This window comes from Eufriesea mexicana, unplaced genomic scaffold (assembly GCF_001483705.2).
Source record: "Eufriesea mexicana isolate 0111107269 unplaced genomic scaffold, ASM148370v2 scaffold354, whole genome shotgun sequence".
NCBI classification, from domain to species: Eukaryota; Metazoa; Arthropoda; class Insecta; order Hymenoptera; family Apidae; genus Eufriesea; species Eufriesea mexicana.
This window is the reverse complement of record NW_016908520.1, coordinates 923,732-948,709: the sequence shown is the minus strand read 5'-3', so window position 1 is coordinate 948,709 and position 24,978 is coordinate 923,732. Positions and strand designations below refer to the sequence as shown.

The 24,978-nt window shown below is 26.4% G+C and overlaps 8 protein-coding genes across 8 annotated transcripts in view; 4 read left to right on the top strand and 4 right to left on the bottom strand.

Moving 5' to 3' along the window:
* The window catches only part of LOC108556197 (uncharacterized), a 6,638-nt gene extending 3,640 nt beyond the window's left edge, over positions 1-2,998 (top strand). Inside the window, exons 3-6 of the mRNA XM_017912181.1 lie at positions 1,009-1,260; positions 1,350-1,766; positions 1,957-2,464; positions 2,565-2,998. Coding sequence (XP_017767670.1) covers positions 1,009-1,260; positions 1,350-1,766; positions 1,957-2,464; positions 2,565-2,998 — 1,611 coding nt within the window. The remainder of the gene's footprint in view (positions 1-1,008; positions 1,261-1,349; positions 1,767-1,956; positions 2,465-2,564) is intronic.
* Positions 2,999-3,441: 443 nt separating this feature from the next.
* On the bottom strand, positions 3,442-4,207 carry Arl2 (ADP ribosylation factor-like 2). The gene is made up of 2 exons (XM_017912215.1): positions 4,143-4,207; positions 3,442-3,931 (listed from the first exon to the last, which is right to left on the bottom strand). Exons 1-2 carry the CDS (start codon positions 4,205-4,207, stop codon positions 3,442-3,444), a joined length of 555 nt encoding a protein of 184 aa, XP_017767704.1.
* A 315-nt stretch (positions 4,208-4,522) lies between these two features.
* HSPBAP1 (HSPB1 associated protein 1) lies at positions 4,523-6,026 on the bottom strand. The gene is made up of 4 exons (XM_017912219.1): positions 5,826-6,026; positions 5,447-5,733; positions 4,968-5,334; positions 4,523-4,861 (listed from the first exon to the last, which is right to left on the bottom strand). The coding sequence occupies exons 1-4, from the start codon at positions 6,024-6,026 to the stop codon at positions 4,523-4,525; spliced, it is 1,194 nt and encodes a 397-aa protein (XP_017767708.1).
* Positions 6,027-6,243: 217 nt separating this feature from the next.
* mRpL9 (mitochondrial ribosomal protein L9) lies at positions 6,244-7,429 on the top strand. Its single transcript, XM_017912180.1, has 3 exons — positions 6,244-6,437; positions 6,520-7,221; positions 7,424-7,429. Exons 1-3 carry the CDS (start codon positions 6,345-6,347, stop codon positions 7,427-7,429), a joined length of 801 nt encoding a protein of 266 aa, XP_017767669.1. The 5' UTR covers positions 6,244-6,344.
* Positions 7,430-7,700: 271 nt separating this feature from the next.
* Positions 7,701-9,491, top strand: LOC108556222 (uncharacterized). The gene is made up of 6 exons (XM_017912218.1): positions 7,701-7,782; positions 7,903-8,035; positions 8,114-8,621; positions 8,724-8,924; positions 8,982-9,214; positions 9,285-9,491. Exons 1-6 carry the CDS (start codon positions 7,727-7,729, stop codon positions 9,489-9,491), a joined length of 1,338 nt encoding a protein of 445 aa, XP_017767707.1. The 5' UTR covers positions 7,701-7,726.
* A 3,123-nt stretch (positions 9,492-12,614) lies between these two features.
* On the bottom strand, positions 12,615-14,415 carry l(3)L1231 (zf-C3Hc3H domain-containing lethal (3) L1231). The gene is made up of 2 exons (XM_017912210.1): positions 12,898-14,415; positions 12,615-12,781 (listed from the first exon to the last, which is right to left on the bottom strand). Exons 1-2 carry the CDS (start codon positions 14,276-14,278, stop codon positions 12,615-12,617), a joined length of 1,548 nt encoding a protein of 515 aa, XP_017767699.1. The 5' UTR covers positions 14,279-14,415.
* Positions 14,416-18,223: 3,808 nt separating this feature from the next.
* Positions 18,224-21,572, bottom strand: Stt3B (catalytic subunit 3B of the oligosaccharyltransferase complex). The gene is made up of 7 exons (XM_017912184.1): positions 21,172-21,572; positions 20,277-20,975; positions 19,894-20,204; positions 19,282-19,822; positions 18,731-19,192; positions 18,543-18,633; positions 18,224-18,397 (listed from the first exon to the last, which is right to left on the bottom strand). The coding sequence occupies exons 1-7, from the start codon at positions 21,390-21,392 to the stop codon at positions 18,317-18,319; spliced, it is 2,406 nt and encodes an 801-aa protein (XP_017767673.1). The 5' UTR covers positions 21,393-21,572; the 3' UTR covers positions 18,224-18,316.
* A 576-nt stretch (positions 21,573-22,148) lies between these two features.
* LOC108556195 (uncharacterized) lies at positions 22,149-24,492 on the top strand. Its single transcript, XM_017912179.1, has 7 exons — positions 22,149-22,263; positions 22,327-22,494; positions 22,554-22,748; positions 22,983-23,294; positions 23,848-24,107; positions 24,201-24,272; positions 24,382-24,492. Exons 1-7 carry the CDS (start codon positions 22,155-22,157, stop codon positions 24,490-24,492), a joined length of 1,227 nt encoding a protein of 408 aa, XP_017767668.1. The 5' UTR covers positions 22,149-22,154.
* Positions 24,493-24,978: the final 486 nt, after the last annotated feature.

The window sequence follows — 24,978 nt, the reverse complement described above, 5'->3', positions numbered from 1 at the left end:
TAAATTGTTAAAATTGAAAAATAAATAAATAATTTAAAAAGTTATTAAAAGTAAAAAAAAAAGATAAATTATTAAAAGTTAAAAATAAGTATTTAAATTAAATAAATAATTGAAAATAAAAAATTAATTAATTAATTAAATATATTGTTAAAATTGAATAATAAATAAATTTAAATAAATAATTAAAGGTGAGAAATAATTGAATTAATTAAATAAATTGTTAAAATTGAAAAATAAATAAATAATTTAAAAAGTTATTAAAAGTAAAAAAAAAAGATAAATTATTAAAAGTTAAAAATAAGTATTTAAATTAAATAAATAATTGAAAATAAAAAATAAATTAATTAATTAAATAAATAGTTGAAAGTGAATAATAAATAAATAACTTGAATAAATTATTAATAGTTAAACATAAATAAATAAATTAAATAAATTATTGTAAGTGAAAAATAGATAAATATGTTAATTTAAGCGATTCAGGTTTAGATGTACACGTTATGGCGGCCGAGGAGCAACTGACGTGTCCTGTGACCGCCAAATGCCTATATGAACTGAGGGTATCCTTGCCGAGGTCAAACGGAAGTTCACGAGCTCAATCGATTCTCCAAACATTCTCTAACGTTGTAGTGATCACAAACACAAATACGTAACGTAACGTGGAGTAATCATGGAAAGGGAATGAATAATACTTCAGTTTAAAAATCAACCTAGAAAGAAAATTTGATCTTTCATGAATAATGTTCTCGATGAAGAATTTATTAACAATAAATAGCCTGTTCAACGATAGTGTCTAATATTGTCGTCTATACGCGACTCGTATACGTGACAATTTCGCGTCGTAAAACTTTGGTATCGATCTTTCATCGACCTATTAACGAAACGGATGAATAAGTTCGATCGACGATAGAAGACGAGAAACGAAATGGAGCCTTCGGAAGTGACAGAAATAATTTTATGTACCCTTTATGACTTTTGAATTTTATTTGTTACAAGAACATTATATTGCAGGGAATGTCCGAATTCGGAGATGTTACCGAAATATCGGATTATTATTCCGACTATTATGAAAGTGAATGGGAAGTCCTGGAAGATGAAGAGGATGAAGAGAAAGAGGAAATGGAAGACAAAGAGGAGGAAGTGAAGGAACCGGAGGAAGTAGATATTTTTGCAGACTTGCTAACGGAATTTCGACATAGTATAGCCGAAAAGAAGATGGCCAAAATTATAGCGGAAAAAGATATGCTACAAAAATTGATCGGGGTAATTCCATTTTGGTAATAGTAATTTGAACCAGACAAACGTACATTTACGAAAGAATGTAACAACGAATGCTAACCTTAAATCTGCAGGTAAAAAAGAAAAAAGATGTGTCGGAAGAAACACTGATCACTCTAGAAGAGGCATCCATCGTTTCTACAGAGTCATCCGCAGAAAGTTCTATTCATCCTTGCCTGAAAGATATAGATATTAGCGATTCTCAATTGAAATTGCAAAATCTATACACGGCGTTTCCAATTCCTGACGATCCTGGTTTGGTGCCAGCATTCTGGACCATTCACGAACGCCGAATTACTTATCCAGAGGATGGAGTGATGAAATTTTTCTATTTATCAAAAACATCTCGTATCAGGCCGATAAAATCGTTAGAAGATATGTTACTATCTGATAAAATCAATTTACAGTATTATGGAGTCAACTCACGTGTTATTAGACCACTTTGTGAAGCTTTAATGAAAAATCCTCTCGTACATACAATCAATCTTACAGTAAGATAAATATATCTAATCCATAATATAAATTACTGTATGTAATTGAATACGTTCTTTATATTCTGAATATTATTCTTTTTATCAGAACTATCTTTATTGATTAGCGTTCTTAATAGAAATTAATCGATATTGACAACAACAAAAAATAAGAAACTTGCGATTTTTGCTTTAAATAATTATTCCACAGGGTAATTGGTTATTAGAGGATGCTTGTTATCATTTAAATGATTTACTTCTAAAAAACAATATGGTACATACTTTAATATTATCAGGATGTAAAATTGGTCCAAATGGGATCGCGAAACTTCATGATGGAATTTCGACGAATGTAACATTAAAAAAATTAGATCTCTCCGATTGTAATATTCGTAACGATGGTTTTGATCACATTACAAAAGCAATATGTAATAATGAAAGCATCGAAACCCTTTTACTGAACGATAATCATCTTGACGAATCTTGTTCGGATGCTTTGCAAAAATTATTCTGCTGTTCGAAAACGTTGAAAAGTTTAAGATTGTCATGGAATTCTTTATATACTGTGGAAACCTGGAAAAAATTGATCAAAGGATTCGAGAATAATGAAACTTTAGTCGATTTTGATTTATCTTGGAATGCTTTAGGAAAAGAATGTGTTCCATATCTTCGTCGATTATTGTTACGTTCTTCATCACTGAAAAAGTTACACTTAAATGGTAATATAATGGGGTAAACCCTCATATAGGTTCCATATAACCACTCACGATACAAAATATTTGTAATATTTTTTTTTATGCATGTTTTAAACGTATCTAGGAAATAGATTTTACGATGAAGATATAGCAATTATCGCAACAGGTCTATCAAGAAATAAAACACTCGAGGAATTATATATAGGTAATAACCCTTTGAAAGTAGAGGGTGCATTTACTCTCGTTAAAGCAGTTAGTCCGGAAATATCACCCGAAAGTCCACTACGTATTATGGATCTTACAAATATTTGGGCGAACAAGAATATATTACCAGAGCTTGAAGCAATTCGAAATAATAAACCGTGGCTCGATATTAATTTGGGAGGAATATTTAGTAACTACAAGATTGGAAATCCAGATATAAAAGCGATACTTTTAAAAAGAGCCAACTATGAAGCTATGAAACCAAAGAAAAAACGACATCGAAGAAATTTCGGTCACTTCGTCTTATCACTTTCTGATAATCTCCTTCCAAAAGGTACACAAATGCAAAAATGATATAATATTTAATCTTAATAAAATATAATTAACGTTATAGCAAAGTTTATAGAACTGGTAAAAAAATTTCGACTAAAATTATCTCAATCTCTGATCAATGAACTGATAATTGCATTTGCTGGTACAAGGCATACCATCGATCAAGGACTATTAAAATCTATTTATATGGAACAGTATCCCAATACTAAACTTCCATTGGAAAAGACTGTTAGAAAAAGAAAAATTAAAGATACGAAAACGAAAAAAGAAACAAAGATAAAAACTAAAGAAAAAAAGAAATTATGATAATGAATTTTAAAGTCTATTGTGATATTTTAACTTTAATAATTTAAATAAAATACAATGATATTAGAAGTGTATTTTCTAATAAATATGAAATAAACGTATTAAAAAATTACAATACTAACAATGTAAGTTGTAAAATTCAATACATTTCTTAATAATTAGTCTATGTAAAATATTCTAGCAGAAATATCATCAACAATCCAATTTATTCCTTCTACGAGGTTTTCTCCTGTAACTGCTGAACATTTGTATATTTGCCAGTGATGAGTCTTAATACTAGGTAATTCCAAAATTTCTGCAATGTCAGATGCATTTAATGCACCAGGTAAATCTTGTTTATTTGCAAGTATTAATAAACTTGCTCCTTCTAATCTCTCCTCTTGCAAAAGTTTGTATAATTCTGTCTTACAATCTTCTAATCTTCTTCTATCTGCGCTATCAATCACCCATATAAGACCATCTGTAGACTCAAAATAATTTCTCCAGTACGAACGCAATGATTTTTGACCACCTACATCCCATATATTAAGTTTATATCCACGATGTTCTAAAGTTTTAATATTGAAACCAAGAGTTGGTGATATTGTATCAATTGGTTCTCCATTAATTCTCTTTAAAACTGTTGTCTTGCCAGCATTATCCAAACCTCTGTAAAGATATAAAACATAAAAGAGATCACACACACATATATGAGAAACTACAGTCATTAAAATAATAAAAAAATTTTGAAAAATAAATAATGAATTCTTTAACATAGATGCATACTTTTGGTTAAAAAATACATATCAGTGTAATAAGACATACATGACATACATTTAACCTAAAAATATTAAAATATATAAAAATATTAAATACGTACAGCATTAAAATGCGCATTTCTTTCTCCTTTTGTTTCAATTTTTTAAGTACTGTTAACAATCCCATTATTAATTATATAAAAAATATCACTGACCACAATTTTATGACATCAGTTCAGAACATGTAAATCTATCCAACTTGTCAATCTTAACCTATATAGGAAACAACAATATTAAATCTAACATCGAATAAATATCTAATATTTAGCATCAAATATAATGTTAATAAAATTACATTTTTAATTATTCATAATGTATATATTTAATAGAAATGGTAAACTGATATCACTAAAGTAAAGGTAGTGAATAAATAATAATATTAAACAGCATTAAACATAATAACAAATAATTTTAAAGAATATATAAAAAGTTATATAATTTATTATGATAAAAGTAATTCTGCGACTTTATTAACAACATCAGGATGACAAAGTGCATTAATAATATTTTCAGACAAATGTTGACCAGATGAATATGTATTTTCTAAATCAGTATCAGTTTTAGAATTGTCTTTTAACAATTTATTCGAATCTTCAGAAAATCTCTCTCTTTTCACTTTTAAAAGTTCTTTTAGTTCTATTGTTTTGAGATCATGAAGTAGCTTTACATAAACAGGATATTCCATTGCTAAATCTTTGGCAGTCCATGTACTACTTTTCATTCTTTTATATGGTGATTCTACATTTTCCATTCTTTTACATTCTTTTACAGCAACATTAAGCTGTTAAATAAATTAATTTTATTTTTTAATATTTATAATTAAAAATATCAATATAGAAAATTATCAAATATATCATTTTTGATAAATAATGTTTATTATACATTACCAAATTTATACAATCAATTTCATCAGGTACATTACAAATATCTTTCCCAATTCTGGCTACTATTAATTTAACAATAGCTTCCTTGACTCTTGATACATTATCTGTTATTACTGGTACCCATATATTGACACTAATAGTAAAATCCAATGATTCAACATAATGCCACCACCCTGGTGGAACAAATAATATGTCTCCTGGTTCCAGAGTTACTAGCTTTGCTGTATCTTGTATTTTTAATATATTAATCTCATCTTCCTTAGTAGGACAAAAAAAATTGTATTTACTATATACTGTAGATTCTTCATAAGGAATCCTTGTTGGTTGAAGGAAATTACTTGAACTTGGAGGAAATAATAACCATTGTTTCCTAAAAATGCAATATAAGTATATTATTTCTATATTATCTTTTTATTTTATCTTTTTTGTTTTGTTTGGCTAGCCCATTTCGTAGATAAACAGTTAATTTAAATATAACTGACCTTCCATGAATTTGAGCTATTAAATTACAGCCATAAGAATCTTGATGACAATTTGTATGAGCTCCTTTACTTCCGATCCAAATTGTAGAATCATCACCAGTTTTATCAATACCAAATATTCTCCAATTTATTGAATTTATTATTTCTAATTTATTTTTAAACCATTCTTGCATATATTTATAATCAAAGTAATACCATTTCTTATCATTTTCAGAGAGATTTATATTTTGAATAAACTCTGTTAATGTCATTGAAACTGTTGAACAATTTATCTCCCATTGTGGACTCTGAAAGATATAAAATTGTGAAACTTATAGTAATAATATATTTCTAATACACATAAAAGAAAAAATGTGTAACTAAAATAATAGCAATTTACCATAGACCTAGCATTATAACCAACTCGAAACGGTAATTTAATATCTCCGAATTTTTCTGCAAGTTCAGATAAATTCCATTCAAATAATTTCCAACATTCACCTTTTACATTTCGTAATATTTGTTGAAATATTACTGGCTCTTTAATTTCCATAACAGCTTGATGTAAAATCTTGTCTGATGGTGAATTCAGTTTTTCCATCATTGAAAATTATTTATTCTTTGTCAGGTTATAAGTTATTATAAGTCCAAAATATAAATTCAACTTCATCTATAAGTTATTGAAACATTTAATATTTACGCTTCTTTGATTGCTTATGAATAAGAACATATTTTATTCACAAAATCAAAATAATCTTTATAAGTGATAAATTTAAAGTTGTTTAAGAAAAATTAAAATTCTTAGTGAACTATGATAATTTCAAGTCGTATGTATTACATATTCTAACCTAAAACAACTTCGTTGTGGTACATCAAACTGTGTAGTAGAATATTTTTTAGTTATATTTGACAAGTAAATATGTTAAAATATACGCAGCTGTGTAGAAATTACGTAAAATTAAAACCAGCGCTTCTTTTTAATCAAACTAATGTATTGATGCAACAAAACCGAGTAATATTTTATTATTAAATCTACTAAAGATTAAAACGAAATTGAATACTTTAAAATAAATATTTACTATTCTTTATTTTAGAACACGTTTATCTTAAGAAGAAAATACCAAGTGCCCCTTTATAAAAAATACCAGAAATATCCACGGCTAACACATAAACATTTCATTTATGAACTTGTAGAAGATACAGATATTAAACCACAAAAATGTATTGATATAGTTTTGTTAGAAACTATAAAAGGAGTTGGTATAAAAGGACAGAAAGTTACAGTAAAGTCTCAGAAAGCTTATGAAACTTTAATATTACCAAAACTGGCCGTATATGCAACACCTGAAAATTTAAAGAAGTATATAATAGAAGAGCAAGATATTGATAAATTATCATATAGTTCTCCATTTATAGAAAGAACAATAAACCTATTAGCTCAATGTTATTTACCGATAAGAATGTCCATAGATATACCATGGACTATAGAAAAATGGCACGTGAGGGTATCATTTCGTGTATTAGGTTACATTGTACCTGAAGATGCTATAACTCTTCCAAAGAAAACTATATCTGGGCCTGATTTATCCATTGAAAATAAAGAATTTTACATTATTGTCAAAATCAATAATCAAGAAGAAGTGAAAGTCAGATGTAAAATTTTTCATTATTCTTCTAATGAACAGAAAAAAATTAAGTACGATGTACCATTGTATGAATTACCAAACATACCAATTTTTGCAGAAGATGAACCAATATTAAATTCCCTTCCGAAACATCGTTTATTTAAAATGAAAGTTGATAATATAAATGAATAAAGAGTAAATGATAATTATATAATACTATTATAAATGTATTACAATAAAAAGAACTTTATTAGAAGAAAATATTAGTTTTGTTACATTTATATTTCAATAGTATGCACAAAAAATTATGATAAATAACATGTAATGTAATTGTATATATGTATGTACAAATATAGTTATATATGAATTTCAGCTATAAAGTAAATGACTATAATTATAACTACTATTTTTTTTTAGAACAATTTGTTTTTAATTTTTTATAAATTATCATGTACACATAAACATCTTTACAGTTTTACATATTACATCTTTCTCAATATAAATTTTATTTCTTAAGGTATACTTATATTCATAAAACATGTATGTAATCAATGATTGATTTCTCCATCATTCTGTAATAATTTGCTTTTCACTTTTCAATTAGTTAACCTGACTTTTTACTAATTTCATTATTGTAAATGAAATGTATAATAATTTATTATTTTAATATTTAAAAATGGAAGAAAAATATTTTGCATGGGATGAAATTTCTGATGCTTTAATTTTATTAAGGTAATAATTAAATAAATCTTATATTTTTATATCCATTGTGTTTCAAGTAATAACTTATTCGTAAATGACAAATGGTAAATATTTATTACAATTACTATCTTTTCTATACTCAAATGTAAGTACACAAAAAACTGAGGATGAACATATCAAGAAGATTAAACAACAATCTGATCCTGTACATCAATCAAAGGTATACTGTCCTCATGCATACTTGATTTTAAATTTTCACGAAACTGTAAGCCAACGTGATAAGGTAAATGATACAAAGAAAAAAATCTCGGTTATAATAACATTTATAATTTTTTTGTTTTTCAAGTACATATTATTTCAGCTAAGATTTAGAAAATATCATTTAAGAAAAGTATCTCCAAATGAACCAAATGTTATTATTTTGCAAGATATAAAGGATCTTGTGATGTTTTTATTAATCAGCCCCATAAGTTCTCAGTTTGTAAACTTTTTTCATTTACCAATTGTTGATCGCTTTTTGAGAGCTGTAATACTTTATTTTCAACATTATGTGATAACATGGGAAGAATTAATGAACGAACGTACAGCTACTATGAAAAAAGCTCCAAATCCATTAGCTCAGGGCTATAGATTTAAATATACAGAAGAAATGCAAAATCTGCGTTGTGTCTTAGGTAGAGAATATGCTGACTTAATAATAGGTTGTCAAGACATTATACAATACCATCATATGATTGGAGGAAAGAAAGGAGCACCATCTTTGACACAATCACAAGGAGAGAAAGATTTAAGAATATTTGAAGTATTAATTTGTATGACACATCGTATTGTTTGGATAGCTTTAGAACGTAAATATTTTAGTTTGATTGGTAAGTCTGTGTTATAATAAAATAAATAACATCAGATATCTATAAAAGAATAAGTAAGTAATAGTAGGTATATTCGAATAAACAATAAGATATTTATTATAGAAATAGAATTGCATAGATTATTTAGAACTGAAACATATAACATAGCAGAAAGACAAAGTTATACAATTCAAGATATGTTATTTGATGATATTCAAGTATTACAAGGTCACAAAATACAAGAAAAAAGAAAATTACTAAGGAATTCACCTCTAATACAAGAATTAATATATTCAAATTATGATTATCGTCTTCTGACTTTAGGTATTTATTTTTATATATTTCATTTTAAAATAAAAAATAATACATTATATTTTACAGGAATGCAAGACAATTCAAATGACAAACGCATTCTTTATTTACAACATGCTCTTGTTGTTGAAGAAGATAAATTACATGAACTGGGAATAAAAATAGGAATTTTAGGAGAAAATAAAGCTAATTATGATATAATATTAATGCCCATTGAAGAAAGAGATGAAAAACTGGATAAAACTCAATTATCTGAAAAAAGAAAATATGAGAGAAAGAAAAGCATTAAAGATACAGATATAGTAAGTTTTTATCAACATTTTTTAAGTTACCAAACGTTACAAACATTACATTTTTATGTTTAAATTGTAGAAAATACCAGTAAAAATTCGACAACTTCCACCATTCCAAACTAAGCCCGATTTAATACGAGATTTTTCAATGAAAACAATTAATATTATACCAAGAGGCTATAAAATTACTCGTGAGAAAACAAGAAAAAAATGGTTAAGTAGAGAAATAAAACGTCAGGAACATAAAGAAACAGATACATATTCAATAGTAACAATTTTAGATTAATTATTTCTTTAGGAATAAATTTAAAATTATTTAAATATGATATCAGCGCTTCTTTTTATACACATGTATTTGTGCAATTTATACAAAAATTTTTCATTAAGAAAAGCAATTTTTTATCTTACTATCTTTTAGCTGTATTGAAGTTCTAGGAATATTGTTAAAATTTTTTCAATCAAAAATTTACACAAGCTATGATAAAACAAAATATTATTCTTTTAATAAACTGAATACTTGTATAATAGAAAAGAATACTGTTTTTTTTTTTAATAAAATATTTAATGCTTTAATTATACTATAATAATATGTTTATGTATGTGATTTCATAGAACTTGATAATTTTCATATTTCTATCACTTGTCAAATACAAAACTACTTATAATACTTCATAATACACTGACTACATATTAAATACTATTACTTGTAATGATATTACTCAAACAAGCAGAAATGATACAAATTTTTATTTGCATTAATTATATCATTAAATAAATAAAGCTTGAAAATTTGTAATTTATGTAAATTTAAAATATATTCATTTATTGAAAAATTATCATCATATGTTAAGGAATGCAAGAAATAATTGAAACAAATATATTGTATATAACGAATGACAACAAGCAAAATATTTTTTTTTAATATATTTGTTAAACTTAAAATAAATAGAACACAAATTAGTTGGTGATTACTATTTCAAGACCGTTTTATTTTTCGTGTAATTATCTAATGTTAATATGAATTAATAACAATTAAATAGTTGAAAATATGTGTCTATATCTGATTTTCTAAAAAGTCTACCCAAATAATAATTTAAATACTTTGTATTTAGTTTTACACTGTAAATAATAGTGAACATAGAAAGTACAAAGTATTCATATTGTTACCTACATAAAAAAAATTGTAAGCAATTAATACAAAATATGAAAAATTATTTAAAATTACTCATAATATACACTGAAAAAAATCTGTAAGCAAAAATACTGATAATTTCTTTATCACATGAAGCATCATTAAACAGAGACACATATGTTCAAAAATAACAATTTAAGGATGTGATAAGGGTGGATAAACTGAGTACAATAAGACAATGTAAAAAATATGCTTATTATAATTGGTAATGCCTAATAATGCGCACTAATGTTGATATTTTACAAGGAGATACACATATAGGTACATTTGAAGCAATGCATTTTTATGATTAAATTCTGCATTGTTCTTATATAAATAATTATTGTACCTACTTACTACAAGTATATATAATAACATATATCATCATAATATACATATATACATATATATGTATATATATGTATGTATGTATGTATATACTTTTTCTCTCTTTCTCTCTCTCACACGCACACGTACACGCACACACGCGCGCGCACATATTATATACATATATATACATATATGTATATATCATTAATTTAATCCCAATATGGGTTAAATCGTAAATTATATTGTGTTTGTTTTCATTTACAAGTGGCAAATTTACTGTCCATTTGCGATGGTTTACATTTAGCTAAAACATTTATTATTCAAGATATACTTTTTTGTGACCTATTATTTATGAATAATGACACGCATATATAGGTACAAAAATTAATACCTTAACAAGTATATTTGGCACAGAATCTTTGACAATAAAAACTAGATCTCCCAGAAACTTATACAATTTTGATGTTATATGTAAACTGCTTTTTTAAATCTAATGATTCTTTATAATCTGCATTGTGATTCAATAAAGTTTTTTTTATTTAATTTCAATTACGACATGTATAAAAATTATGATAATCTGCAATATATTATGTGCATTTGAAAATGGTACATTATATAAATAACTCTAATATCAATGCTGTAACTGTATTTTATAATCACTTAAATGTTAAGTGGCAGTAAATGATTCAGCGACATAATCTAGTTTCATTCTCAAAATCTGTGCCTTATTAAAATTTTTTTAATCTCGTTTTCATAGGATGTTATTTTGAATAATAAAATAATATATTGCGTGTCATCCTTTCTTATAGGCTGCAAAGGAAATTTAAACATATTACACTTACTAAAAATATCAAAAATGAAACTATTTCGGCACTTCTTATTAAGTTGAATCTTTAATTATATGTTACAGCTATCTATTACTGAACATTTGTCTACATGATTATAATACAAAATGAATAAAATGAATGTGATGATTATGCATATATCAGTAAGGCTATTTGCAGTTATTCGCATATATTATTACAACAGATAGATGATGAAAATGAATATGACTATTTATATGTATATGTAGTTTTTCTATTTTTTTTTTTAAGTTCAGCCATGTGTTCATATAATTTTTTTGTAAGTTTCTTAGTAGAAAATGATCTGCTGAAATACTTCTTTTATTCAAACAAAAATTATGTTATATTCTTATCAAAATATTCTATAAAGATGGTAATTGTACTAATTATTAATAAAAGATTTTAATTCTATTTAAAACACATCAATTTTACACAACTTATAGAAGTTATATAAAATTGTTTATTTCTATTGGAAATTATTTATTAATATTAAAATCATTATTAATGAAAATAATGTATTAATAAATGTGTTTAAATAAATTTTACTTTGGATCATAACTGAATAGACAAAAATGAATTTATATAAGCAAAAAAATTTAAATATAGTAAAATTATTTTACAAGAGTATTTTCTTTTTGTTGATTTTTATATCCCTCATAATTAAAAAGCATTTTTTGCTCTATTATTATAACTACAACACTGTAACTGAACTTATAAATTGCAAGTACATATATAAAAGGATAAGATGAGATATGATCCTTTCATGATTATTTTTCAGCAAGGATGGAGGTTTTCCATTTACAAGAAATATGATCCTCTTTTCTGTGAATCTAGCTATATGAGTTGTACCCAATGAAATTTACATTAAATTAGTAATAGTTACTATTTCTTTTTACTCTCTGTATGTCAATCCCTGCCATTATCTCGGATTTTTGTAGTTACGCAACGAAAGTCAATAACACAATCTTACATTTAGCAGCACAGACACAAACAGTACTTCTTTCTATATTGTAAGGAACACACGTGAACTCGTTTTCAAATTATTATATTATTAAAATAGACGGGGCTACGAAGCAATGTCTGACATAAGTTGAGCCAATAAAGCTGGCTCTAAAAGTCCTTGTGTTTGCCCCATTCTTTCCAAATTTCGTACATCTTTATTTACTGCCTCTAAGGCTCGTTCTAATTCTTCTTCTTCTTCTCTTGATGGTTCATATTCCCCATTTCTGCCTTCTAAAAGAAAAATAATAGTTTAGTTTATGTTTAGACTTAAAGTAATGTATGTGAAGTTATTTCATTCTAAACTCAAAGAAATTAGTACACAATAAAATAGAAAACATTATAATTACCAATGAACAAGTCATTAAACGCATCAGCAGGTAAATTGTTGAGCACATTGCCAAAGTCATGCTCTGCAGGATCCAAAGAAGGAAATACTTCATGATCTCCCAGATCTACTTTAAGTCCTCCTCCAAGACCAAGTCCTAATCCTAAGTTTAAATTAGCAGAATTTGAACTTCCTTGCGCTACAGTATTCAAATTATTCAATGTTTTTGTCTGATTTTCACTAGAGTTTATTTGATTCAAATATTGACTCTCTTCATGTACCAACGTTGGATCTTTAGTTTCCAATTTATTTGCTGGAGGCCGTTTTCGTTTCTTTGGCCTGGATTTTGGTTTAGGCCTGGGAATTGTGGGAGATGTTGGTTTTTTACGAGCTTTCTTTGGTTTAGACTCTTGGGCTTTACGATGATAATTATCTCTTTTCCTTGCATGTTCTGGACAAAGAGGTAACTCATGTGCAACATCAAACACAGGAATACAACATTGTGTATTATCACTAAATTTGGCAGTGCAATGTTCAAATAAAAGTTGATCTCCATTTAACATAATATGACGAGAACAATGACGAGTACATGGCAAAGATGTCTGTTGACATCCTTCAGCTCCACAAAGTTCACCAACTAAAAGTGGTCCATCTATCACTTTACTTGTACTTGGAGAACCACTTAAAACTCTTGCTGTAGATGCAGGATCCTTATAAGCAGCTTCTAACAAACATCTAGCTCTATCACGTAACAAAATTTCAGAGTCTGTTCCACCTTTATGTAACTGAAGTAATCTTCGTCTCAATTGAGATCGCAATTGACAAAGGCGTGCAGAACGATTCAATGTTGAAGTGTTTTCTCCAGAAAACCAATAACGTTGATAAATTGTCATTTCATCTCCACTAGAATCACTATCCAATATTTCATCTCCAGCTCTAGGATAATACAGTAAAGTATGGTCCCGACTTTGCCTTCTATTTTTTAGTCTTTGTAAATTTTCGATATGATGTTGCTTCTGATGAATTGCTTTTGCAAATTTATAATCTATGTGTTCACCATCACCACTACCACTGCCACCACCACCAACACTACAGTCAGCATCTAATTCTACAGCACGATCTTGTACAGCTTTGAATTCCGCATCTGGTACGGATGTTATCCTTATTCTTTGTTTCATACATTTTCCTTTAGTCTTATTATTTTTACAATTTTGCATTACTTTAGAATTTTTAGATGACACTACTGTAACATTTCTTCCTGTTGCTGTACCAAATGGCTCTGGTTCACTGAAAATATATGGATCGACATCTTGACGAGCCTCAGTTTTCAGCAAAGCCTTCAAGCGATCCGAAAACTTCAATTTATTGTCCATGTTTGAGTTTTCGGATATAGGGACCTTCATTGATTACCGTTTTCTTTGTATACTGTTCCACCTGCATTCTCAAACTCTCCAAATCAACTTTCTTTCTAACTAGATAAAACTTAGTTCACGCCATGTGCCTAGATCCAAGTCCATATATAAATATTTCTGAATTCATAATACTGCATAATAAAAAAATAAAAAATTAGTTTTATTGTATTATATCACAGTTTGGTTTTCTTTGTAATTGCTTTAAACACATTAATGTTTACATATGCTTCAAGGTAATATAACTAATAATAAAATGAATTTTTATACAAAGTATAATAAATTATAAAATAGTCATATGCACTACTTATGCTAATATATTAATGTGCATCCAGCTATCTTATTTACATACATTTGCATATACACAAAACTTGGTTTTGCCATGGGCTATGTTTTAATAGAAAGATTAAAATTGATTATCTACTGTTTAGTATCAAATTTTGTAGTGGAGTTTTACAAAAAAGCTCATATATTTAAATGATAATAAAATTTATTCTGTATTGTAAAAGTGCAAATAATACTTTAGCAGTCAATAATATCTAGATCAATTAAAGCTATATATCACTCTAAGTTTAAATTCGCATATTTCTATATATAATGTGTATCAGGTGATTATCAAAGTCTCCTGATTCAAGCATTAAGCGTGAACTTAGTCCATGGCTAGATCAGGATAAAAACAATCTTTGCCTCGCATAGCAATTCACATTAAATATACTTTATACATTTTCAAATATTTGTATTATACGAAACTTCAAAGCATTGAATGTGGATCCTAAAAGTTCTGACACTCTCAGACAAGTCAAAGCCATATTAATAAACATTTTATCTCTAATGTTGACATGAGTACATGGATGCTGGATATCAACACTGTTTGGTTATGTTCACTCCTTATATAGGCAATAAGACACTGTGCAAAATACTGTAATCAAGTTTCAATAATATGGTCAGAAAAACTAAAGAGGTGAGTCTTGTAGCATATTTATACCCTATATTAAGGGTAAACTATTCACAAATACTATCACGAAATTCCGTTTATGGACTCGTTTCGTTTAGTTTAACCGAGGTTGGGATAATGGAAATTACTCCCAACAGTAATGAAAGTTGTTGCCCAATCAGAAACAATCTGATCTTTTTCATGCAAAATACACTCCAACAAGATTACAGATTCACGCACAAAATTCAGTATTCATCGATAATAACATTAGAAAGACATGTCAGATGTAAAGGAAGCAAAATGGCGGACACTGCACACACGAACAGTTTCTGATGCGAAAAATCTTTGAATTCATTGTATTATCATTATGAATTTGGTATACAAACATTTTACGTCCCTTTTAAGTGTTAACTAATTTTATGTGATAATTTACAAAAATATATTTTTACATGATTTCGACTATTTTAGTTAAAAATGTTTAGATTGTTCTTCGTTATTCGGTTTGACATAACCTAATTGCTCACATATATAATAGATTTATTTTATTTTTATTTCTTTCTTTTTGAAAAATAAAATAATATGAATAAAGTAACACGTATGATAATATTGAATGTCTTAATTTTGAAAAATGCATTTTTTTTATCTACTTTCCTTCATTATGTTTTCTTAGTTATATTTAAGATAACTGTCTTCCATTTATATAAATGTATAGTTTTTCATTGATATTTCAAAATATTACACAATGCATAAAGCTCTATTATGTTATTAGATAAAATTATATTACACAATTTTTATATATTAATATTAAGATAATGTTTTATAATTGGTTAAACCGTAATAATTGAAAATTATAGAGATATGATATATCACATTTTCCGTTTTTTACAAGAGAACAATTATAAAATATAATACGATATTTAGTATTATCAAAATTGTTTTTTATTTGGTTTTGAAATTAAATATATATCATTGCCAACCCTTGATTATTTCAAAAATATTGATTGTTTTAACATTAATTATGTTCTTGGTTTTTATAAAACTTTGTAAATTTATTATCTATTTTTAAAAAACTTTAAACTTGACAAATTGCTTATGTTATACTAAATTATTCCTTTTTAGTCACTAACATTAAAACTAGAAAATCAACGAAAATAGGTTTATGTTTTTATCATATAATCTTTATAAGTTATATATCAAAAGATATTTAAAAATAAATAAACTTAGACTAACCATTGTAAATAAACTTGAATTTTTGTAACAAATATAAGAAAAATACAATAAATATCATAAGTGTTGTCTATAGAAAAAGAATAATGAAGACAAAATGAATTATGTAGCTATTAAATATAAAATCGTATATGTACGCATGTATTCAAACATATAATGTCGAAAGCGAGATAATTACACGTATAAGATTGTGATTTATAAATAATTTTCATATTCTACAATCAAATCGTATTTTTATACCTATCAATTTTAATATCTTATTTTTAACATTAATAATAAGTAAATATAGATTTTATAGTTAAGTAATAAGCAATTCTAAAAGATAATTAAAATTCATAAAGCTAGTAACTTTGAAAAAAATTATTACCAGTGATCAGCTGATTTTGACATTTAAAAGACTATAACCTATTAATATATAACAGAATACCACCTGTTGATTTATTTCTTTCTTTTCGAAAAGACCTTTTATTTATTTAATTATTTATTATCAATACTTTACTATTTAAAAAAACAGCTCGATTCAAATATTATATTAATATTTTATTTTATCAAATAACATAATATACGTATGTAAATTATACAAACAAATTTTTATATACTAAATGTATGTTTAGTATATATAATTTAACTCTTTTATTATTATATAAGAATCTTTAACATTTTGTATTTCTAATATAATTATATTGAGGGTTCCTGAATTTTATATAGAAGGTAAAATAATCTCCTCAATAATATATATTACAATCTTATTTCATTTATATTTTTTTCCTTGTTCTCTTTATAATTAAATATACACAATGATTATGTACACAACTATTTTGTGTACCTAACATTGCTTTAACTATAATTTTGTAGCTTTTGAAACATATATATCTACTAAAAACAGTAACCAGATTGAGTTATATACACGTTATAAACAAATGCAATTATACTGTAGATCATAAAAATATAAATTTTAGACTTGAATGGAAAATGAATTACTGTACATAAGAAAAGTATTAGTACAAATAATTAAAAAATTACAAGGCAAAATAATATAATTTACTTGAAAATATATCTCCATTGCATAAAATTCAATTTCTGTTTTTAGAATTTTAAATTTTACACAAAAAAATAAGTTAAATGCCAAATGTACAATATTTTTAAGTGACAAGTTTGTTCCTACAAATATTTAACAAGAATAGTATACAATAAACTGTGTATACATAACATATTTAATCCCTCTGATCTCACCTGCTTGATATTTTGTAAATGTTTTTATTCACTTTGACTAGGAAATTTCTCTCATTGGTGTTTAATGTGTATTACACAAATATGCATTAACTTTTTAACATGTTTTTCGTTCAATAATTCAATGTATTGCTTATATTCATAATTTGCAAAATGAACATAATATGCATAAGATGACAAATGAAGTGAGCAAAAAACTAGAAATTTGATAAGCACAAAAAAATTTTAAATATGTAAAGATATTATTTCTGCATTTCAGAAATAATGTTAATTTGTTATGGAAATGCATCATATACTACAATCATATAGAAATTATATTTTACCTAAGCGATATGTAAAAATTTTATACATAGATAATATTTTATAATTTTAGAACAATTAACAAAAAGTGTATGTACTATAATAAGTAAAATTAAAGATATGATCCTTTTTTTCAAGATTATTCTTACTGAAAAAATTGTCCCAATTGCTTTTAATGTTGGAAACTTCTTTTATTCTATATTTTAGTTGATTCGATTTTTAATGATATTAAAGTCTTAATTTGAGGTATAGTTTGTGGTAGACCCAAGGGACGGTAATTCTTTTTTCTTAGTATAAAAGTTGTATTTGAAAATTATTATGAATTATATAAGAAATGTATGTTACGTAGTTTTTCGTTGAGGTTTTTGTCCTTTAATAATAATTGGCCGGCCTTTTATATAACCTTTCTTGCGACGTGGTGTCTGAAACATTAATATCCCCCCCCCCACAACTTCAACTACATTTCAAAATTACATAATGTTATAATTTAAAAAATGAAAAACGATACGATTAAGAATTCAAGAAATGAAAGCTTTAATTCTTTATTGTATGAAATAGAATTCTTACCTTTTTACTGACATATGAATTGGCATTACGTGTAACAATTCGTTTGGATATTGGAATGCTCGGTCTATTAAATTCATTTGGTTTTTTCACCCTAAAATTGTATTTTAGTAAAGTTTGTAATTTATAATATAAAAATTACAGTTTATAAAATTAATTTATAATTTTGTTATCATTATTTATAGAATTACCTGTAAATTCTAACAAGCCAATGCTCAGTTGTATAGGCTTCTTCCAAATATGTCAACTGAAAATTTTTATTTCCTATTTCGGCATTACGCGTACGATCGAAACCAAACGGCGAGCTATAATCCATTTTTACTTCTCCAAATCGATAATAGCATAATTTATACATTAGTGAATTCAAAAGAGTAGGTGAACCTTCAGAATCCACACGAAATTCTCCTTTTTCAGTAAAATAATCACTTTCACGAATATCTTGTGGATGTTCACCTTCAGCAATTCGTACCATCCAAAGGAACTTATTAACATCATCTCCAGAATATCCAATAATTCCTCCAAAAATAACTAGTACATAATCTACATCTAATGATGACATGATTTCATAAGCAGCACTTTCATTTGAGCTCAATGCCTTTCCAACTAGAGCTATATGTGAATTATTCCAAGTGTTATTGTCCACAAGTGTAGTTCTATATTCAAATGAAACATATTTTATATTGTACAGTTTTATGGAATATAATAAAATGTTTTCAACATGTTATTTTCTAATAATATATACCTATTAGCCATTCCAGCAATTTGATAACCATAATCCCACCAACTCATAATTCTAGCATCAATAGGAGTATTTTGGGCTAACCAGTAATAAGCTTCTCTAAAATCGTCGAGAATAGCTCTACCACCATCATTACTATATGATGACAAAACAATTGAGGGGCTAGAATATGCATTACTCGTAATCCAAGTGCAATGCAAAGTAAACATCATCATTAACATAAATGCACCAATGATAACACCATTTCGAAGATTAACACCTAATCCATCACCATTACCCCTAGGTCTCTCATGTTTCATTCTACGAAGTTTACCCGCTTTATCGTAAAGAGATCTACCAGGACTTCTCTCTCTTTCTTCTTCACTTTCTTCTTCACTTCCATTACTACTTCGATCATTTCTTTCATTGTCTTCCTCTTTAAAGAACAATTCAAGAAGATCACTGAATGCTACTCCAGCAAGCATACAAACAACAGGAGTCAAAGTGAGCATGAGCCTCACCATTACTCCAGCAAAATAAACGGCACTTATAGCATATAATATAACTATAAAATAATTATAATTAATAATGCATTTATGTAATAAATCAAAAAACAATTTTATTGTGAAATCTTACCGAAAACGCGTTCATCATTAATACGTTTAATGCAGTACCAAAGGCCCACAGGAAATGTTGTAACAAGAATATGTAAATCGAAGAAAAAGCTAAACCATGTTGTAGGTTGATGTTCAGAAACAGATGCTATTATTGGAATGTGTATTTTTGCATAACCAGTATCCCAAAGTGAATAAAATCTTCCACTCCAAGGTGCAACAACACCAGCATAAGTTAAACAAATTAAAAGAAACAAGAGAATACCAGCTGTAACTATAACAATTCCTCCAAAGTACTTCATTTCAGATTTCGTAAGTACAGTTTTTAAGTATCTACAATAATAAAACATATTTTACTAAAATAATTTGATATGTCAACATGAAGAACATACTAAATCAACTCACCTGAAAGCTGCCACAAAAATTAATAAACCAAATACACCTCCAGCTGCCATGTGTTCTGATGTTCTTATTGGTTGAAAACCAACAAATGGTATTTGCATACTTAGTAAAAGCCCCAAAATATAGAATGTAGTGTAACTTGTAAAAAGACGATTACTGAACCGATTCATGACTAATAATATAAAAACATGAAGTGGAATTAAATTAATAATAAAAACATAACCACCCCATGCAGATACCATATAAAAATATGACAAAGTAGTCATAGAAGCCCAAAATATAGAACCAGTTTTAACTGATTTAACCCAAAGATAATATGTAATTTGGAGTGCAAAAATAGCAATGCCTTCATTGTCATAACTTCCTGCTACAGATCTTGAAATGTAACCAGGTACAATTGCAATAAAACATGCTGCAAATAAACCAGCACCTGCACTCCATATTTCTTTTGTTAATAAGTACGTAGAAATGGCTGTGAGGCCACTAAATATTGGAGCTAAGAATACACAAATGTCTTTTATATGCACTGGGATATTTAAAGAATGTAATATGTAATGTATAGATCCAGATGTTATCATTAATCCAGGATAAACAGTTCCACCTACAATACGACCCAATGGATACCATGCTCTTTCATCAAACCAATTTAAAAAATTATAGAATCCATGTTGCACCATATATGCTGTTGCTCTGTAGTTAAACCTAAGAATATTTCATTTATAATACATATAATATTACTTTATTATAATAATCGCAATACATGATAAAATGAATTTGCATTTTTAACCAAAATATCGTTTATCTTACAAAATAATTAATAAATCTTAAATAAAAAATATTAAAGTAAATTAAATTATCAATAAATATATGTATTTTAATATAATGTAAAAATACATACCATGGATCGAATTCGTGTATAATACTTTCGAATCGTATTACTGCAAATAACCGAGAGGCAAATCCTGAGATCCAAGCAAGTAGCAAAACAGTAAAAGTAATGAGAGAACTAAGACCAGCAGCGTTTGTTAATGTAGAAGTTTTCATTTGCTTAGATGTCGATTTCTTATCAGGAAACATATCTTTTCTGCTATTTGTTATGGATGTTCTATTTGGCAACATATTTTCTTTAAATTTATAAATGTAATGAAAAATATTTCTGTTAAATTTTAACAGACATTTGACATGAACATATTAACATTTGTTTCTATTCAACACGTTGCAAATCAAGCAGTCCGCAACAAATTACCAAACCACTATGCCTAGGCTAGAAGTTTAAGACACGTTGAACACCGGCTACGTGTTAACCATGACTTCCACAATGATCTGTACTCTCATAGAAATATGATACAGGAATAGTATGTTCGAATATACGCTTAAATGCACACTACAATATGAATATCAAGCTGCTGATTGGTTCCATTAATAAAGTCAGAAATAGTTCGCCTACCAATGAGATTAATTTTATACCAATGAAATATCCGGTCATTAACTATAATCTAAATACAGATTCAGTCGCGTATAAACAGTAATACTTATCTCAAAACGTCATATCCGGATAATTCTATTACTTAATAATTACGTCTTAAATACGTTGAAAAAGTAATATTTCTTGTTTCCATTGTAAATATATAAAAAATTTTGAAAATTTTGGTATGTAATGAGATAAAACATTAATTAGAATGTTACAAATAAATAGTGACTTATAGATAAAAATCTGAAAAGGTGAAATTGATTTGATGAGATACTATAAACTATTTTTTTGATTACGCATGTAATTTGAAAATAATTGTTAACAAAAATTTGTTTGTTCGACAACAAATTTATGGAATAATACGAATTAAAACCAATTATTTAAATAGTATAAAAGACATTTATTTTCTCATGTTTACTAGTAAGGAGCAATTACTAAAACGTACTGGAAAAAATCCTATCGGTCGTTACGATTTTTTAAAACTTTTAGCTACAGAATATAAAACTACTAAATCTAAAGGTAATTTATATGAAAAATATAATTGTTTATAATTAAGAATAGTATAATGAAATATCGTTATAGATGCAAAGGAGCAGGTATTAGCAAATCTTGCTAATTTTGCTTATGATCCCATCAATTATGGATACATAAGACAACTACAAATAATTGATTTGTTTCTTCATACTTTGTCAGAAGATAATTTAAAATTAGTACGTTTTGCTGTAGGAGGTATTTGTAACGTATGTGCTGGTAAGTATATGATTGCTTTAAAAAATATGTATTCACAATAATCAGTAATTATATTTTAGATCCTGTAAATAAATTATATATTTTACGTAATCAAGGAATACAACTATTGACATCACTACTTTCTTTACAAGATGAAAACATTATACTCTCAGTGATTACTAGTTTAATATTTTTAATAACTCCTGAATCTGAAAATGAAATAACAACTGAATTGATCGAAAAAATATCTAACTTATTAAATTATGAAAGTTACCGTATTAAAAATTTAATAACAATATTTTTGAGTGATTGTACTATAATAAAGGATAAAATTGAAAATTCTAAAAATAAATAAGAAATATTTTGATAAAATATGTTCCTAATTATACTTTAATATTTAAAAAATGCAATAATTAAAGGATTATACATTATAATTTAAATGGAAAATAAAATGAAGTTATCAGAATCATTTCTAAAATTATTAAAAAGGTATTGTACAGGAACTTCAGATATTTTAAAATCTGTGAAGGCTGGAAATGAAATATCAGTTTTTAAAACAATTACAAAAGATGATGTATCAAATTTTGCTAAATTAACTGGTGATTATAATCCAATACATTTTAATTCATCAAACAATCTTGTTCATGGTGCTTTACTTAATGGTTTAGTATCAGGAGTACTTGGTACAAAAATACCAGGTCCAGGATCTATAGTAGTCGAACAAAACATTACATTTCCAGCACCATGTTATGCTGGAGATACAATAGAAATAAAAGTACAAATTGTTTCTGTAAGAAAAATTATGAAATGTGAATATATTTGTATTGCAAATGGGAAAAATATAGTCTTAAAAGGAAATGCAAAACTTATTAAAAAGTCATAAAATGTCAACAGTCTGTTGTCAAATTATTATATAATGTTAATGTTACCAATACATAAATTTTTGTTACTATATATACGTAAATTACGTATTTCTTTATTTGTACTCTAAAATTATATTTGTATTAAAAGAATAAAGTAAACCTTTTTATATACAATATGTGGGATTACAGTATTATGAAACATTGCTTATTAAGTATATGACCTATTTTAATTGCTGACATTACAGAATAAGGTGTCTTTAATAAAACCTGCACAACTTATTGGTTTTCATTACTTTATGCATGTAATGTGCAATTTAATTAATGTAAGTACAACTAAATTAAATAATATATATTTACATATTTCATTAATAGTTTATAATTCAACATAGATTTTACATATTTCTAATAAATACAGTTTCTTTTTATTTATGATTATTAATTAATATAATTTTATCCTAATAAGATCTTAAATAAATACAAAAGTGTTCTTTTTCAGAAAAAATGTATCCAGCATTTCTATTATCAATTCTTTACTTTGCATCTGCAATTACAAATAATGAAATTAAAACAAAAGCTTTAAATAACACTCTTAAAATTTTAACTACTGAATCACCAATTGGTTGTATTTGTGGAATTTTTTTAAATGGACAATTTATAAAAGGTAGTAAAGAATCACCAAAAGGAAATCCTGCTCTTATTCATGATCTACCTGAATTATTTCCATGTACTCCAACTGGAAATAGACTATGTACGAATAAATGTTTGGACACAGTAAGTTAATCTATAAAAATACATATATTTTATTTGCATAATTAATATTTTATTTCAAACTTATATAGAAAAAGTATTAAATATTCATTATAGGTAATTAAATACCTCCCAAACAGTTCTAAAATATTATGTAGTTCAATAGAACATGATTGCTATAAAGAAAGGGTAAGTTTTATTATACTATTTCACAACAGTTTCATATTATACTTTTAAAAAAAGTTTATGTTATAACAATATTATATAGTAATTATATCTTACAATTTTTATGTAACAGGCTTATTTATTTATTAAAAACTGTAAGACTGGATGGATTAACACAAATCTTTCTGCTGGAAGAGAATACTGTTGTAGAAATGGTACATCATACAAATGTCCAAAGTATTAAAATAAACATCTTTTATTTTGTTTCTCTTGTTATAAATTTATAAGTTGTATAGCTCTTTAATTTAATAAAACTGTTCTTGCTTCTACCACATTTTCTTCTCAAATATCCCGCTCCTTGTCTAAATATAGCTTCAAGAGCATCATATACACTCCACAAAGAATCAAAGGAATCCCAGATAAATATCTGAGATCTTCATTCTATAATTAAATTACCAGATATAAAGCTTTCTTTTATTTTGTGCATTTTAAAAAAGAAAAGCTTGCTCCATTAAGTTTTTCTTTTTAGTTATTAACACGTGAGGTATGATTTTGATCTTTAATTTGTGTTATTGGGTCAAGTTCAGGCATAACCCCAATAATATTGCAAATGACAATGTTAAATTTAAGTTGAGCAGTTACTACAAATTTGTATCTTATATGTTTTGTACTTTATAATCAATATAAAACCTATTTAAAAACTAATTTTTATTGATACAAAGGGAAGATG